The 14,707-nt window shown below is 40.9% G+C and overlaps 1 protein-coding gene and 1 pseudogene across 1 annotated transcript; one reads left to right on the top strand and one right to left on the bottom strand.

The window, feature by feature from the left end:
- Positions 1-2,529: 2,529 nt before the first annotated feature.
- Positions 2,530-7,474, top strand: LOC135256048 (electron transfer flavoprotein-ubiquinone oxidoreductase, mitochondrial-like; annotated as a pseudogene).
- A 148-nt stretch (positions 7,475-7,622) lies between these two features.
- ppid (peptidylprolyl isomerase D) lies at positions 7,623-12,620 on the bottom strand. Its single transcript, XM_064335373.1, has 10 exons — positions 12,059-12,620; positions 11,155-11,295; positions 10,888-10,994; positions 10,444-10,632; positions 10,130-10,252; positions 9,921-10,027; positions 9,268-9,412; positions 8,889-8,975; positions 8,756-8,798; positions 7,623-8,272 (listed from the first exon to the last, which is right to left on the bottom strand). Exons 1-10 carry the CDS (start codon positions 12,141-12,143, stop codon positions 8,184-8,186), a joined length of 1,116 nt encoding a protein of 371 aa, XP_064191443.1. The 5' UTR covers positions 12,144-12,620; the 3' UTR covers positions 7,623-8,183.
- Between the last annotated feature and the right edge of the window lie 2,087 nt (positions 12,621-14,707).

A 14,707-nucleotide genomic window follows, 5' to 3' on the forward strand; every position in this document is an offset into this window, starting at 1 on the left:
AAAAATCCTTTTTCACTTATTTTAATATTATTAATCAGTTACCATCGTATATATTTTGAATCACTAAAAATATAGACAATTGTGGTTGGAACGAAAACAGCATGCACAGGGGCCCAGGATCAAGGTTGAGAACCAGTGATATTGACAACCTTACCACCAATGCCAATCTCTACAATTTTGTTTATAGAATGGTGAGACTGTTCCTAAACTATGTTGTGATATAATTCTGCTCTTAATTGTAAAATTCTTTTGGCCTTTTATAAAAACAATAAAACCATTTCACATAGTATCAAAATTCCATGTCCAAGTCCTCTGGCTAAAAAAAATGGAATGGTAGTGCATGCAAATCACCACATTTTAGTTAACTGAATTCAACAATTGAATATTGGCTTTTGTGCAGCCACACAATATGTAAAACAAGGATTATCACTCCAGTATAAAATTTACAGATTTAAATAAAATATACCTGTTGCCAGAGATACCACTAAATTGGTAATACTTCAGCAAGCCCCAGGCTGGACGGGCCCTAAAAATAACTAGATCTTTAGGATGTAATTTTTTCAATATCATCAGGATATTTTTGAAGGAGTGCAGAATTCCTGACAATCCCTGCTTGTTGCCTTCCTTTATGTTAAACTAATTTGAAAAATGTAATAGAAATGTTTTGTCGCTGAGACAATAACGCGGGCGTTATGACGGTAGCGCGGTATTACACCCCTTTTCCTCGCAAATGTAATTCCAATGTGTCACCCTTTTAGTGATGGTGATATAGGCTAAAGAGAGTTACGGTAAGATGAGAAAATTCATCGAAAAAGCATAAGCGTATTTTAGGCAAATTATACAGCATGTTTGCTAATTCTGGTTACTGGCAGCAGGCAACGGGAAAATGCATGTTAAGTAAAAGTTCAAGCACCCTCTGAGATCCAATTTTTTTTTTTTTTTATAATTGGAACTTTTGGAAAGACACTTCCTTTGAAGTCAGTAATAACCACTGTTTTTTTAAACACGGCACGAGCGGTTTAATCCATCAAAGTCCATCAAATTTACAAAGTTGGTTGATTGGAGGTTCCTTCAACTTTCATCAGTTGTCTGCAGCTGATGGCGTGGTGACATCACAATGTCCGTCCTTCAGCAGGTCTCTCCATGCCTTCAGAAACTGGGCGTTAGCAGAACATTTCGCAGCCAAGTCTTTCACCTGCGTGGATATTATCGACGACGCACGGAGCATGTGCGTCAATGACATGCTTGCCTGAAACAAACATTAAACCACAAATACGACAGCATTACATCAGGATACAGTACATTCAGGAAATGTAGTGTTAAGAAATTATGTTCTGGTCATATGGATCATCGCGGCAATTAGAGAGTTTTTAAGAATAAGAAAAATTCGGGAAATACATTTTCAGGCAATTCTCAGGCTAGCACCTTAAACCTGCTAAACTTGTTTTTACTGGGGGTATAAAAAGCCACCCACTTTTACTACTTTGTGTCACCCGTTTCCGGCATTCCCTTCACTTCTTTGTCTTTTCATGTTTCATTCTGCGGTTTTTAATTTGATTCTTTACACCAGTCATTGATGTGTAAAAATGTTATTTTAAGTTACTGCATTTAACTCGTCATGTAAGGGAGTATAGGCTACCATGCGCAGTAACGTTAGCGCGTTATATTCAATAGTACTTTAATTGTTACAAACTAGCTACACAAACCGCATGCTCCAGCACGAAAGCTTGACTAAACAAGAGCACTAACCATTTTAGAAGGATTACACTCTTACACAAATGAATTTGCTTGGTAGCTAACACTAACTGAATTAGATGTGTGTATCGCCACAGCTGCTCGTACAGGCTGTATTGCTGAATTACTCACGTCATCTATCTGCACTTCAATTTCTTCCAGCATCTCACGATCTGACAGATTGAAGGCGCTACCCGATGCAATGGATGAGTCTTCAGACATTGTCCTGTCGACAAAACAGAATCTAGCTACCCGAAGCAAAATACAAAAAAACAAAAACAAATCCGTTCAAATGTACTTTCTTTTTTCAACTTCCCGCGAAATTATTGCAATCCCGCTCTGTAACATCCCGCCCACAAACGTCAACATACGGGGATTAATTCTACGCAGCTAATTCAGCTCCAACCAACACAACGGATTTGCGTTTTTTTATTTAAAGACCGTAATCACGAAAAATTCATGTGGTGCTTTTATTGTCAGGCTGACCTTGGATCAGTTTGAGCCTTTTCATAAAATTGCTGGGTTAATGACGATGTAGTTAAGTAGATCTCGAGTCGGTTGTTATTCTAGTTGGCTACCCACCCAGAGAGTAGGATTGGGTGAAAACTAGGTCGTTAGCTGGAAAGCAAAGTTAGTTACTTTGAGCTGTTGCACTTAAGATAAATCCACCTTGTATACTGCTGCTAGACAGTGGCTTCAAGATACCATGTTTCCAGCCAGCTGGTTTTCTCTGCAAGGAAAGTAAATAACTTGGAAGCATTGGGTATTTTAAAGTAAAATTCTGGATCACGGAGGATGGTCGCTTTCAAGCTGGCAAAGTAACGTTACCACAGATTGGCGACGTAAAGTGGCAAGGTTAGCCATTTGGTCTCTTAACTGTAAAAAGAGACCAAATGATGAACGGAGATTCCCGCTGGCGAGCAAACGTTACGCACCTTGTGCAGACTCCAAATGTGTGACAGAGCTTACTCAGTTTGCGGGGTGTCCTTGATTGTACCTTCCCCCCTTTCTCAGGTCACTACGACTCTTATTTTTATACAGTCTATGTCTTAAACACACGAACGTCACATCACATATGCGTGCTAGCTAGTGCTCTTATGAAGTTGATCAAGTTTTTATACAAGTTGGACTGTCACCGTTGTATTGATATAACTGCCAAGCAAAATGTTCAAAGTATTTGCCCACTGGTCGATTAACCGCTTCTGTAGCGCCCCTCTTTTAACAAAAGCCTGAAAATGACATACCCAAAATAAAATGGTTACTATTCTTGAACCTTTTTACTACAGGCGTAATCCCGGTCTCTTCTGAAAGGAAAACTTTGGGAGCTGGTTTTCCAAGAGTCCGAATTAAATGTTATTTATAAATATTTATGAAACAAAGAAGGAAGTGCAAGTTTGCTTCTAACCTAAAGGAGTATTTATTTATTTATTTATTCATTCATTTGAGTGGATACAGATGCTTGTGGCTGTGCCTGGTGGGCTTCGAAACAATGGAGCCGTCCCACAATGCTGGACAAATCCTGGTTCAAATTTGATGAAAATACCACCAAAAATGAGTAGGCTATTCTGCATTGCTTTTTTTCTAAGCTATGACATGTCTCCAAAAGGCCATTTGGAGACTACAAAAGGACATTGGTAACCAAAGGATAATATGGGTCGTATTATATGCATACTATATGCTTGTGGAATAAATATGCTAAAATTTGCTCACTTTCCCCCTGCCTATCACCCACCCCTCTCTCTCCCTCTCCCACTCCCACAAATTCTCCCTCTCCCCCTGCCATGTCTGGCAGCAGCAGGTCTGGAAGATTGCAACAACAAAAAAAAAATTCATTAGCTATCTAGTTTACTAATCCATTGACTGAGGTCCATTGATTGAAGTTTTGTTCAATTACCCGACCCCCATCAACATGTGAAAAACATCCCACAAACTTCACCTGCCACATTTATTATTCAAAAGCACTGTGAGTCTTCAGTTGTCGCTTGAAGTGGGTCAGGGTCTCAGCTGTTCTGACCTCCACAGGGAGGTCATTCCACCATCGTGGGGCCAGAACAGACAGGAGACGTGATCGGGATCGGGAAGCGCAGGTGCGAAGAGGGGGAGGTGCCAGGCGTCCTGAGGTAGCGGAACGGAGGGGTCTGGCTGGCATGTAGGGTTTGAAGATTTAAACCAGGCAGGGTGAAGCACACGGTTGCTGGCCTCTGGACAGGAACACATATGGAGGCGTCTTCTTGTATCTGAATGAAGGGGAGCCGTTGGTGGCCTTAGGCTTTGTAGTATGGGAAAAAATTTGAGATTTGCATTTCCCTCCAGTGTGCCAAATTTCTTTCTTTTTTTTAGGCTTAGAAACCAGGTGTTCTCAAACTCAGTCCTGGGCGCTTTCATATATGCTGGTTTTCCTTCATGCCAAAATTGCAACAAAGGACCAAGTGTGAGAACCCCCGGCCATGAACTATGGAGCTTAAAGGGAAAGGTCATTTTCTTGGGACATTATTTCACTTGCAGTGTATGCTTTTGATTGGCCCAGAGTTTTTTTAGTGCAATGCAGCATGTTTTGTGTACTCAACAACCTGGCAGCTCATAATGGTTGGCTTTTTATGTTTGGCAGGTTGTTTTGCATTATCAGAACCCTTACCTCAGCCCCTTCAGAGAGTTCCAAAGGCAGAAACATCACCCTTCTGTAGCTCCAACTTTGGAGGGAGAATACCACATTTCTGATGGAGCCAGGTCTCTGAATGAGGGTGGATTCCAGGTGGACCCACCTCTCCTTTAAATGTGTTCCCCCAGAGCCAGAATTGGTCCTTACTCCATGAGCTCTGTTTTGGTGGTTGACTCTCCACATTTGTCTTTATCATTCCTTTCCCAGTCCCTGCCAAAGCTCACATTTCCAGGAGGACTGCAAATAGGGTGCAGTCCCTGGTTCCTGAACGTGCCCACCATCGAAGGCACCCACAAGGCCATGAAGAGCAGAATGCTCGCTGCAGAGGGTATCTTCCGGAAAAATCACAGATGAAAACATGCAATCCAAGATGGCCGGTAAAGCTTAGCAGCTCTTCTGTGTTTTAATGACCCCGGGAAGCAATTTCTGCAGGTTTTCAGCAGGACAGCTGCAAATTGGTTGGGTCAAACAAGGTACAGGTTAAAAATTTTGGAAACGACCCACGTCATATTTTGGAATTCCAAATCACGGTCTTAAGCCTGTCTCAACGCTGCACTGTCCTCCCATCAATTTGGAAGAGCAGGCTAGCACACGTCCTCTGAAGCAACTTGTTTCCCACTGCTGCTTACTCTAACTCCACAGCGAGCAGCTGACCTGTGTGGTCATTCTTTTGGAGGAATGCACTTCCTGGGCGGCCGGCAGAGGCATGCGGATCTGGCAGGTTAACGATGGGAGGCTCCTGTCACCAGACACCCTTCCTAGCTGCATGACGCTCTAGCCAGTTGGTCTTTGCTGTTGTGGAGCTGCCCATTACAGTCTGCCCTGGTACTCTCAGTTTTATTCCAGTCCACAGTGAACACCACTGCACAGACAATAAGTGCTTTAGCAGTATACATCACAAGAGGGCCCATAAATGCATTGTGTAAAAGATTACGCTTGTAAATTGACAGTTGTATTTTCCCATCCGTGACATGACTAGACTTTTTATTCCTGTGATGAGTGCCAGACCACTTGTTGAATTGACTTTCCCTTCATTTCAGTGACTATAATTTTTCTGTTTGGAATTCATGTGCCATGTGACTATGAAGATGGCTTGTAAAAAGTCCTGGGTTTGGAAAGAGTTGTATACTGTAGGGACATTTGACCATCCTTCTACAATTATTTTGGACTTTATGGAGGAATGACATAAACTGGAATATTTTACTGGATTTTCAGGGGGAAAGAGCCAGGGACACTGAAACAAAAATGTCAGAGAAGTAAATGGGAAGGAACTCATCATTTCTTGAGAACATTATAGATTTTATAGATTTTTATTACTGCAGTTAAGTTCTCTACTGGATGGAATATAAGGGGGCATACTTTTCGAGAGAACACTTTAAAATATTTAGCAGCTACATGGACATTACCTTTTGGAGATCTTTGCTGCAAATTGAGACCAGCCTTGTTCAGACCAGTGTTTCCTCGTGATTTAAGGTCCAGACTGTAATCAGCTGAAGCCAGTAAAGGAGTGCACCCCTAGTGACTACCCCAAACCAGACAGGAAGCTGAGCTTCGATCTCCTCTCTGTAGCGCTCAGTGGGACGAGCCATGAACACAACCAGCCTCCACACTTCGCACTCGTGGATGACAACATTCCCGTTGTGCGAAACCTGGCTGTTTACGACGGACCAGAACAGCGTTTTTGTCCAGCAGGTACTGAAAACACAACAAAATCTCCTGCGTTGAAGTTTCAAGTGGCAGGCTTCTCCCTACTCATTCATGTAACAATGACTTCTACCTTTCCAAATTCTTGATAGATGTTGTAGTGATGAGATTGTACAACAAACATGGCTGCAAAAATATGTATTTATATTTCAAGATTCAAAACTTAATTTTCCATTCATGCACACCTTTTTTGCAGGTGTGTATGTGTATGTTCCTATGTAGACTGGATATGGTACGAGACTACAAATGAACACACTGAACTGTGTTCACTGCAAGACGTGATATCAAGGATCTCAGCCAGAACATGAGAAACTGGGTTGTTCCAGAAGGAAGTGGGGAACCTGCCAACAATGGCATGTGATTTTTTCCCCCTTTTTTTAAAAAAAGAAGCGACATTAAGCTGTGAATACTGTGAACGTGTTGTACATGGCAGGTAATTGCAAATGCTGATTTTCTATTCAAATACAACCTGCACTCTTCCGATTGGTGTAGCTGAACATGTCATGCTGTTAAGCCAATCATAAACATTTGTGCTTTGTTTGCAGAGAACAGCAATGCACCCAGTTATAGAAAACGTAACTTACCACATGCCTAGCCACTTAAGTTATTTTATAGTACTGGGCAGAGGGAGTTTCATTACTTCCATTTAAGTTGAATGAAAACAACGCAGACAAGTAGTTTAAAACAAATCTTAGAACATAACAGCACAGTATATGCAATTCATCCTTAAAGGCACTCTGCTACTGTGTACTGCCTGCACAGTCATGTCAATCTTAAGAGATGAAGATTGTTCCGTCAATGCATGTGCAATCCGTTCCCCAACTGACTCCATTTTCACTTCAAACTTTTGTCTTATCACCACTGTACTTCATGAGTCGAATGCAAGGTTGGATATCTAGTTTGGGGATCCCCTATTAGCAGAAACCTATGCTGCTGATACTGTCAGAGCAAGACTTGAGCAGAACTCACATTTTCACATGAATGTGAGTTTGGTGCTGGCTTGTTGGCTAGCAAGATCCATTAAAAATGAATCAGTATTTGGCTGATTTAGCAGTTGATCATATGCCGTGGTCATTTCTATAAAAGCGCAAGGCATTTAGGTCTCGTCAGGAATGCAAAAATATTGCTTTAGTGAGAAATGAAATGTCCCTTCCGACACCATTACTATCCACTGTAAGTACAAGGACTGCCTGTGTGTGCAAGGCTGGGCCAAGACAAAGCCATAACTGGCAAGTCAATATGTCCACTTTTGCATAGTTTCACCCATACTGCACATCAATTATGTACGTTTTGTGTAAATTCATTGGGAGTGAATCTGAGATCTTGTATATTAATTTAACAAGTTCATTATTTTATTAAAGAGTGAAGGTACCATTATTGGACCATCAACAAATGTTATTTTATGTTTTTTTTACCCAGTTGGGCTCTATTCTGCATTAAGTGGCTATCTGTTTACAAAAAAAAGTAAAACTATGAAAAAGAAAAAGTATTTTACAAAGGAACTGATTACAAAAACACATTAAACCAGGGTTCACAATTTATTTGGTCAGAGAAATCCTGGGAATCACATGACATTTCAAGTGTACAAACTTTGTTTGCAGCCATTCCAAGCTTAAAAAAACAAATGCATATGCAGGCTACAACACCAACCAAACCAGAAACTGATACAGTACATGAACTTCTAACCCGTTACAAAGGGAGGTAAAAGCAAATGAAATGCTGAAATGAGATTTTTCTCTTTAGTTCTACCATGCATGCGTGAGACGATTTCAAGATAATTCACTTTCACGCTGTTTGCGTTCTTCAAAAATTCATCTAAATGGGGTGTGTTTTGCCCCCATATCAAACATGAACATACTGCGTAAAATAAGAGCAAAAAATAATCTTATCACACCCACTCGGAACACAGTGCTACTGGTTTGGCTGATCATCAAGTCAAAGTACACCATTAATGTTTAGGCAGTCAAACTACAGCATGGTTGACCTATGAATGGGACGGCCTTTTCCTGCTGGATTTTCTGAATGAATAGACCATTCACACATCTGCAGACGAAACGACCATCGTCGAGATCTGCAGCAGAATCCTTCAAGCAAACATTTTTGCATACGCTCTCTTCTCCTTCTCCTTTTCCTCTTTTACCTTCTGTTTGACTCTCAGCATCTCATTCCCAATTGCTGTAAACAAAGTTTTGCAGTGGAAGGAAATATTAGCAAGCAAAGTAGCAATTATGACAGGCCATGTATCAGTGCATTCAATGGCAAAATGTACTGTAGGACCTATTCTGGACCGTGTTTCTTAAGGAAAACATGCAAATGCAGCCCATATACAGCTGGATTTTATCAGGTACACAGAGCACAAATTTAGCAAATTCGTACTTTGTAGGAACCATCAACATGACCTTAATTGTTTTTTTTTTTTAAACCGCTTTTACTAATTTTAGCATAAATTAATTATGTAGTGTTTTTCTATTTTGCCTCAGACACTTATCCAAAGCAACTTGCATTTTTAAACATACATGAAACAGGATATTTACTCAAGTTCCTTGCTCAGGGGCACAAGAGCATTGGCCCATCTGGGATTCAACCTAAAAACCTCCTGATGTTATAGTGGTTAGCCTAGCATCATAACCATTGTAAAGTCAACATTACAACTCTTACCTTTGTCCTCGGGTGCTATCTGTTGAGCTTTTTGAAGGTCAAGCTGTAATTATAAGGAAAAACGGGTTACTTGGGAAAGATTGTGTAGAGAATCAATGGCAAACAGTTTATTATTCCAAAGGGCTTTCTTTACCAGAGCACTGTTGTACTCCTTCATTCCCTGCCATCCTTGAGCCCGTCTGTACAGCGTTTTAGTGTTTGCAGGGTTCAATGCAAGTGCCTTTTCCAAAGCAAAGAAACAGACAAAATTACAGAGCGTTAAACGAGCACTCAGCGCATCATAAAATTGTAAAAGACAAGCACCTACAGTGATTCCACAAAAAAAAATACCAAGGGTGTACACCAAGCTATTATAATTTTTATATTGTTTCCCCTCCTAAGTACAGTATTAGGAGCACTTTAAAACTAAACTGGTCACTGGGGGGGGGGGGGGTCTCTCCTCCTCTCCCCTCTAAATGTGTGCCATCTGATCTGCCACATTTGGTCTTCTAGTATTTCACAGATGAGTTTACCTCATTGCAGCTGTCGATGGCTTCTTGCCAGAGCTGCATTTTCAGCTTACAAGCAGCGATGTTCAAAATGCAGCTCAGGGCAGTGGGCTCCAGCCTTTTCTGTGCTTCCTCGTCGTCCAGAGCGTCCCCGCAAACTTCCAAGTACCTGCAGCCAGCATAGTCCAGACTTGAAACACAAAAACTGAACACCTAGGCTAGCAACTAACTGTAGGGGGCAGTGAAGGCTATGACTTTCCCCTGTCTGTTTGCATCTGAACAAAGTAGCTAAACATATCGACAGGTTGGTTCAGCAACACCTGTTGGGACTGTTGGCTTTAGGACAAGTAAGAAACGAATGGATTATGTTTTGCCCATGCAATAACCTGGCAACAGATTAAATGGTAGGGACAACAGAGCTATGCAAAACTGGAAGTGTCAGTGTTAAACCATTTTGAATTTTGCGAGTGCATCAGGCTTACTTGAAAATACAGTACATTGGGTGACCGATAATCTTATCTAAAGGAATTGCTGAGCCGCAACTTGTGAAGAATAGCATACAGGAAGGAATTATAAATAACATGCGGTACAACTCAGTCATCATCTACAGGAAACAAGATGGTGAACTATAAATGCAAGAAATCTTAAATGGAAACATTGCAATCGCCAGTCGACACCTCAGAGCTTTGGAGTACTTCTTATTAGCCGCTGTCCAGTTTTGGGATTTGAAGAAGTTGTTACCAATATTCTTGACATCTTCAGCGACTGATAAAATGTTGTCAACCTATTGGACAGAAAGGAAAAAGTTCACTCACATGATGCGATATTTGCTGAGCACAACCCAAAGTGGACTGAGGCTAATGATTACAAGAAAACAAGCACCTACATCTTTAAAATTGACGTCGGAATCCTCCGGAAAGTCGGGATGAGTGTCCCCGGAACCGTCATTCGGGGCGACCCCCCAGTCATCCCCAGCCTTGTGTTCTCCACATTCAGCAATGACGCACAGCTTTCAAAAAGTCAACAAAATGCTCCTTTTTTTAGTTTTCACAGTCCTCTTACATTTTACCATTGTAAAACAAAATACAAGCCAGGCGGTAGTAATACCATAAATGTTAGTATTAATATCACCATACATCATACACTGTATCCTGTGCCAAATATTCTCAATTAAGAGTGGAGAAAAATGTTCTGTGGCACCTTCACTGGCGTGTCCTCCTTTGTCTCTGCGGCCTCTAGGATTTTGACAACCCCCATGCCTTTCAGCACCTGGCCAAAGACTACATGTTTCCCATCCAGGTGTTCCGTGGGGACGGTGGTGATGAAAAATTGCGAACCATTTGTGTTGGGTCCTGCATTGGCCATGCTGAGCAAGCCTTCCTTGTCGTGCTGAAATAGAAATTCACGCATAATAGATATAACTTTCTTTCTATTCACCCTAAGTTTCTACCTGTGAGACATACTGATCCAGCCATGCTGATATGAAGAGGACACCATATTATTCTCATGGCGTAACTGTTGGATTTTTTAACCTGATCTAGACATAATCAAAGTGTCCAATTAAGAAAGCAACCTATGGGAGTGATTTCTGCACTTTGGAACAAAAAGGTGCATTATTACTCATTCTTTGTGGAAGCAACTTACTTTGTAGTTAAAGTTTTCATCTTCAAACTTCTCCCCATAAATGCTCTCTCCTCCAGTGCCATTTTGACAGGAGAAATCCCCTCCCTGGATCATAAACTTCTTTATAACTGTAACAAAAAAATGCAATTACCAAACTTGGTTAGTTGATTGTATTAAAATAAAATAAAAATACTCGAATAAGTCAGAATATAAACATAACTAAGAAATAGACATTTAAGCTCAAATGTACAATAGAATGTTAGTTTCAGTGTGCTGCCTCCCACTTACTCCTGTGGAATGGACATCCTTTGAAGTGTAGCGGCTTTCCTGTTGTGGCACCCTCCCCTTTTTCGCCGGTGCACAAGGCCCTGAAATTTTCTGCGGTCTTGGGTACAACATCTGCGAAGAGTTCAAACACGATGCGCCCAACTAGACAGAACAGAAACGCAGTGTGTTATGAATGAAACCAAGGTTACTGCACATAGAGGCAGGAGAATGGTATAATCCAACAAACTGGTCACATGCTCCACCTTATACACTACACGACCTGAAATAGAAACAGAGCATATTGGTTAAATAACCGTTTAAATTATCACTTGTGATAGCGTTAGCTACTGTAAATTAGTAGCCATATGCTAGTTCGTAATGACGGATCGAGTTTTTCTTTACCGTAATGCTAGCTAACGTTAGCTTTAAAAAAGCCAGCGAGTTAACCAATAATTTATTTGCAGTATGCATTAGATGACTAATGTAATGGCAATCATGGTCAATCGTTAAATAACATGATTATGTGACAGCAATCCCTAGTATAATATGAAGAAGTCAGCTTGTGATTTTACCGTTGGGTGTACGAATAAATTACTAGAACAGCACGTCCACCACGTTGTAGCATAGACGCCGTTAGCTAGCTACTTCTGTGTTGTCTGGCTTTATACCGGTATACGAACCGCATAACGGTAGTCAGAAGGCTAGCTAACTAGCTGTGACGAAAATACCAGTAAATAATCTCAAGGACATTATCGGTTCAATTAAACACGACTAGCTTACTAGCATGCGATGCCCACTGTCAGTATTTCAAGGAGAAAATGTGCAGGTGTTTTCAAAGCTCGTGCATGCAAATCGCTAGCTACACAGCTCTCTAAGTTGCCGAGATAGCTAGCTAGCTAGCTCCAATATAAAGGAGTTTCCGAACCTCGTTCTCCGCCAATGTCAACGTCAAAGAATACTCGAGGGTTTTCTGGGTTCGAAGGTTTGCTGGTCGGTGTTGGGTTTAACATTTTTCAGCGTTGTTCAAAATTATCGGTGGCGTATTGCAAGCTCTCCTGTCAGCAGCAGACCGACTACTTCGCTTCCGACCACAGTCTGTGCTTCAGAAATGGAGATTCGATCCCAAAAGAATCGAATTCAGACTCTGTTGCGTTGATTCCTGGTCGATTCCTGAATTGATTCGAATGAAAAATTCATTTATATTATTAATTTGCCTGATCTAAAACTGACATCCCAAGCCATATAGGACCTATTTTTTATATAGTCTATGTATAGGACAGAGCACTGTACTGAGTAGTTTTGGATGGGGAAAGTTTTGATCAACTGTCAATCAAGCAAACAGCAGGCATACATTTCATAATTTGTTTTTAGAACTTCCCCAGTCTTGTAACAAGTGAAATGTCACAAACTTAACTTGATTAAATAATGGTAACGCTGGGATGGTCAAGAAAACATCCTAATTAAAACTGTGAGACAATTTGTGTAACTCCGTTCCTTTACGAATCAGTACGATTGCAAGACATTTGAATCGCTCGTCCCTAACATTAGCCCGTCTGCCTACACTTCCGTTCATTGCTCACATTAACTCATTCCGTCCTTCAGAGGAAACCTGATACCAGGCTATCCGTTCCTAGGAAACCATCAGACTGCAGCTTATTAGACTACTGCGTTGTTAGCTAACCAGGAAAAATCCCCTTAGAAGAATACTATCCCTGTAAAATAGGCGCTACACTGTCATAACTTCAAATATTCATAAAGTATTATTAAAAAACTACACACTTCAAAATATAAGACCATTGTTGAAAGCACATAATTTAAAAACTCTATTATGTTATGGTTGCAAACTACGAGGTAAAAAAAACCCAGTGAACATTATAAAAGCATTGGCAAGGCTTTGAACCTTATTAAAAACACTATTATGTTCATTGCAAGAAAATCGTTAAAAACAAATGTTAAGAAAATGGAACCCAGAAACTGCTAAGATCAGACTGTCCTACCAAACTAAGCAAAGGGATGAGAAGAGCAGTTGTCCAAGAGGCCAGCTACAGCATGGGCCAAGTTGCAGAGCCCAATGACTAAACTCGGGGGAAACTATCCAGATATCAACAATCTTTTCAGCACTTCACATAGTTTGGTCTCTAGTGGCTATATGGACACTACTTCAGAAAAAGGCCAACTTTTTGTCACCTGGAGTGTGCCAGAATCCATGCAACAGGCCACGATACATACTGGAAGATGATTTTGTGGTCTCACAAGATTAAATTTGAGCTCTTTGGTGCAAACCAAAAAACCCATTATTTAGGTAACACTGTCCACACCTTCAAGCATGGTGGTGACAAGTACTACAGTCACAAGAGATCTGCATTTAATGGTGAAGTCATATTCTAACAGGACAATGGCCCAAAGCACATTGCAAGAACTTCAAAGGAAGAGTTTAAACAAGAATATCAGTATTCTGAAATGACCTTACCAAAGCAGAGACTTGAACCTCATTTAATCTGTGGAATTACCTGAAAATTGCTGTCCACCAATGCCCTCTGTCTGCGTTGGCAGAGTTGGAGGACATTTGCATGAACAAATGAACACTGCTCAAAATATGAATGTGTGCAGCACATAGACATCCCTGAGAAGGTTTGGTGCTGTAATTGCTGCCAAGGGCCTCTACTATTAAACACATCTGTAAACGAGAAATGGATTTTATTTTTGAAAACAAAAGAAAAAAGTTGAGAAAGATATTTTTCATGCGTTTAATTTGTGTATGGGGAAAACCGTTTTAGTGTACTTAATTCAGAGAGGGGGTTGGGGGTTTAATACTTTTTTAAGGCATTGCATTTCAATTTTATAAATATTGGGCCTGGTTCCTTCTGGTACCTTTGATACATGCATGATATTGGGTGTGTCAGGTGGATTATATACAGAGGACCATTACAAAGCACTACAATTCATAAAGATCCTATTGTCTTTTCCTAGCCCCCTGCATCTCCAAACAGTGATTATTGACACACATGAATCAGGCTTTTTTTTTCTTTGAACACTTTTATTTCCTTCCATGGCGTACTGAGCAACAGAAACACTACAAAAAAAGAGGCAGTAACAAAAACCACTGGAGTGGTTTTGATACAATGAAGGTTGGATATTCCATGCCCACTCCCCCATGAACTGCAGTGCGCACACAGCATTGAGAACCAGTACAGTGCATTACGAGTGCGTCTCCATTTGTCACAAGTAAAACCATACAGCAAGAAAGAGGAAAGCTCTCTCCAATAACTTGGAGGAAACCGGTGAACCCCTGGCAGTATAATGATTGTGGTGCCAAACAGAGGCCCCTTAAGTCTTTAAAAATATACCAGACTCTGAAACGGGGCTGGTACCAGTGGGATTCTGTCAGTTGAGAGAAGTGAGCTGGGGGTTCAGTAGTAGCCGCCCTCTAAAATAAATTAAATAAGCTGCATAAAAATGAAGAGGTTGATTTACTGGAGTGGGCAACGTGTTATAGAACTGAGGGTGGTGGCAGGGCCGTAAAATGAATAAAATCACAACAAACTGCCTTCAGAGCTTCTTTGGGCTTCCATTC

This window comes from Anguilla rostrata, chromosome 5 (genome assembly GCF_018555375.3).
Source record: "Anguilla rostrata isolate EN2019 chromosome 5, ASM1855537v3, whole genome shotgun sequence".
Taxonomy (NCBI): Eukaryota; Metazoa; Chordata; class Actinopteri; order Anguilliformes; family Anguillidae; genus Anguilla; species Anguilla rostrata.

Coding starts and splice junctions, on each gene's coding strand:
- ppid (XM_064335373.1), bottom strand. CDS start 12,143: ATGTTAAACCCAACACCGACCAGCAAACCTTCGAACCCAGAAAACCCT. Junction 10,028..10,129: donor CCGACGTCAATTTTAAAGAT/GTAGGTGCTTGT, acceptor TCTGTCCAATAG/GTTGACAACATTTTATCAGT. Junction 9,413..9,920: donor AAGTACTCCAAAGCTCTGAG/GTGTCGACTGGC, acceptor TGCTGGCTGCAG/GTACTTGGAAGTTTGCGGGG.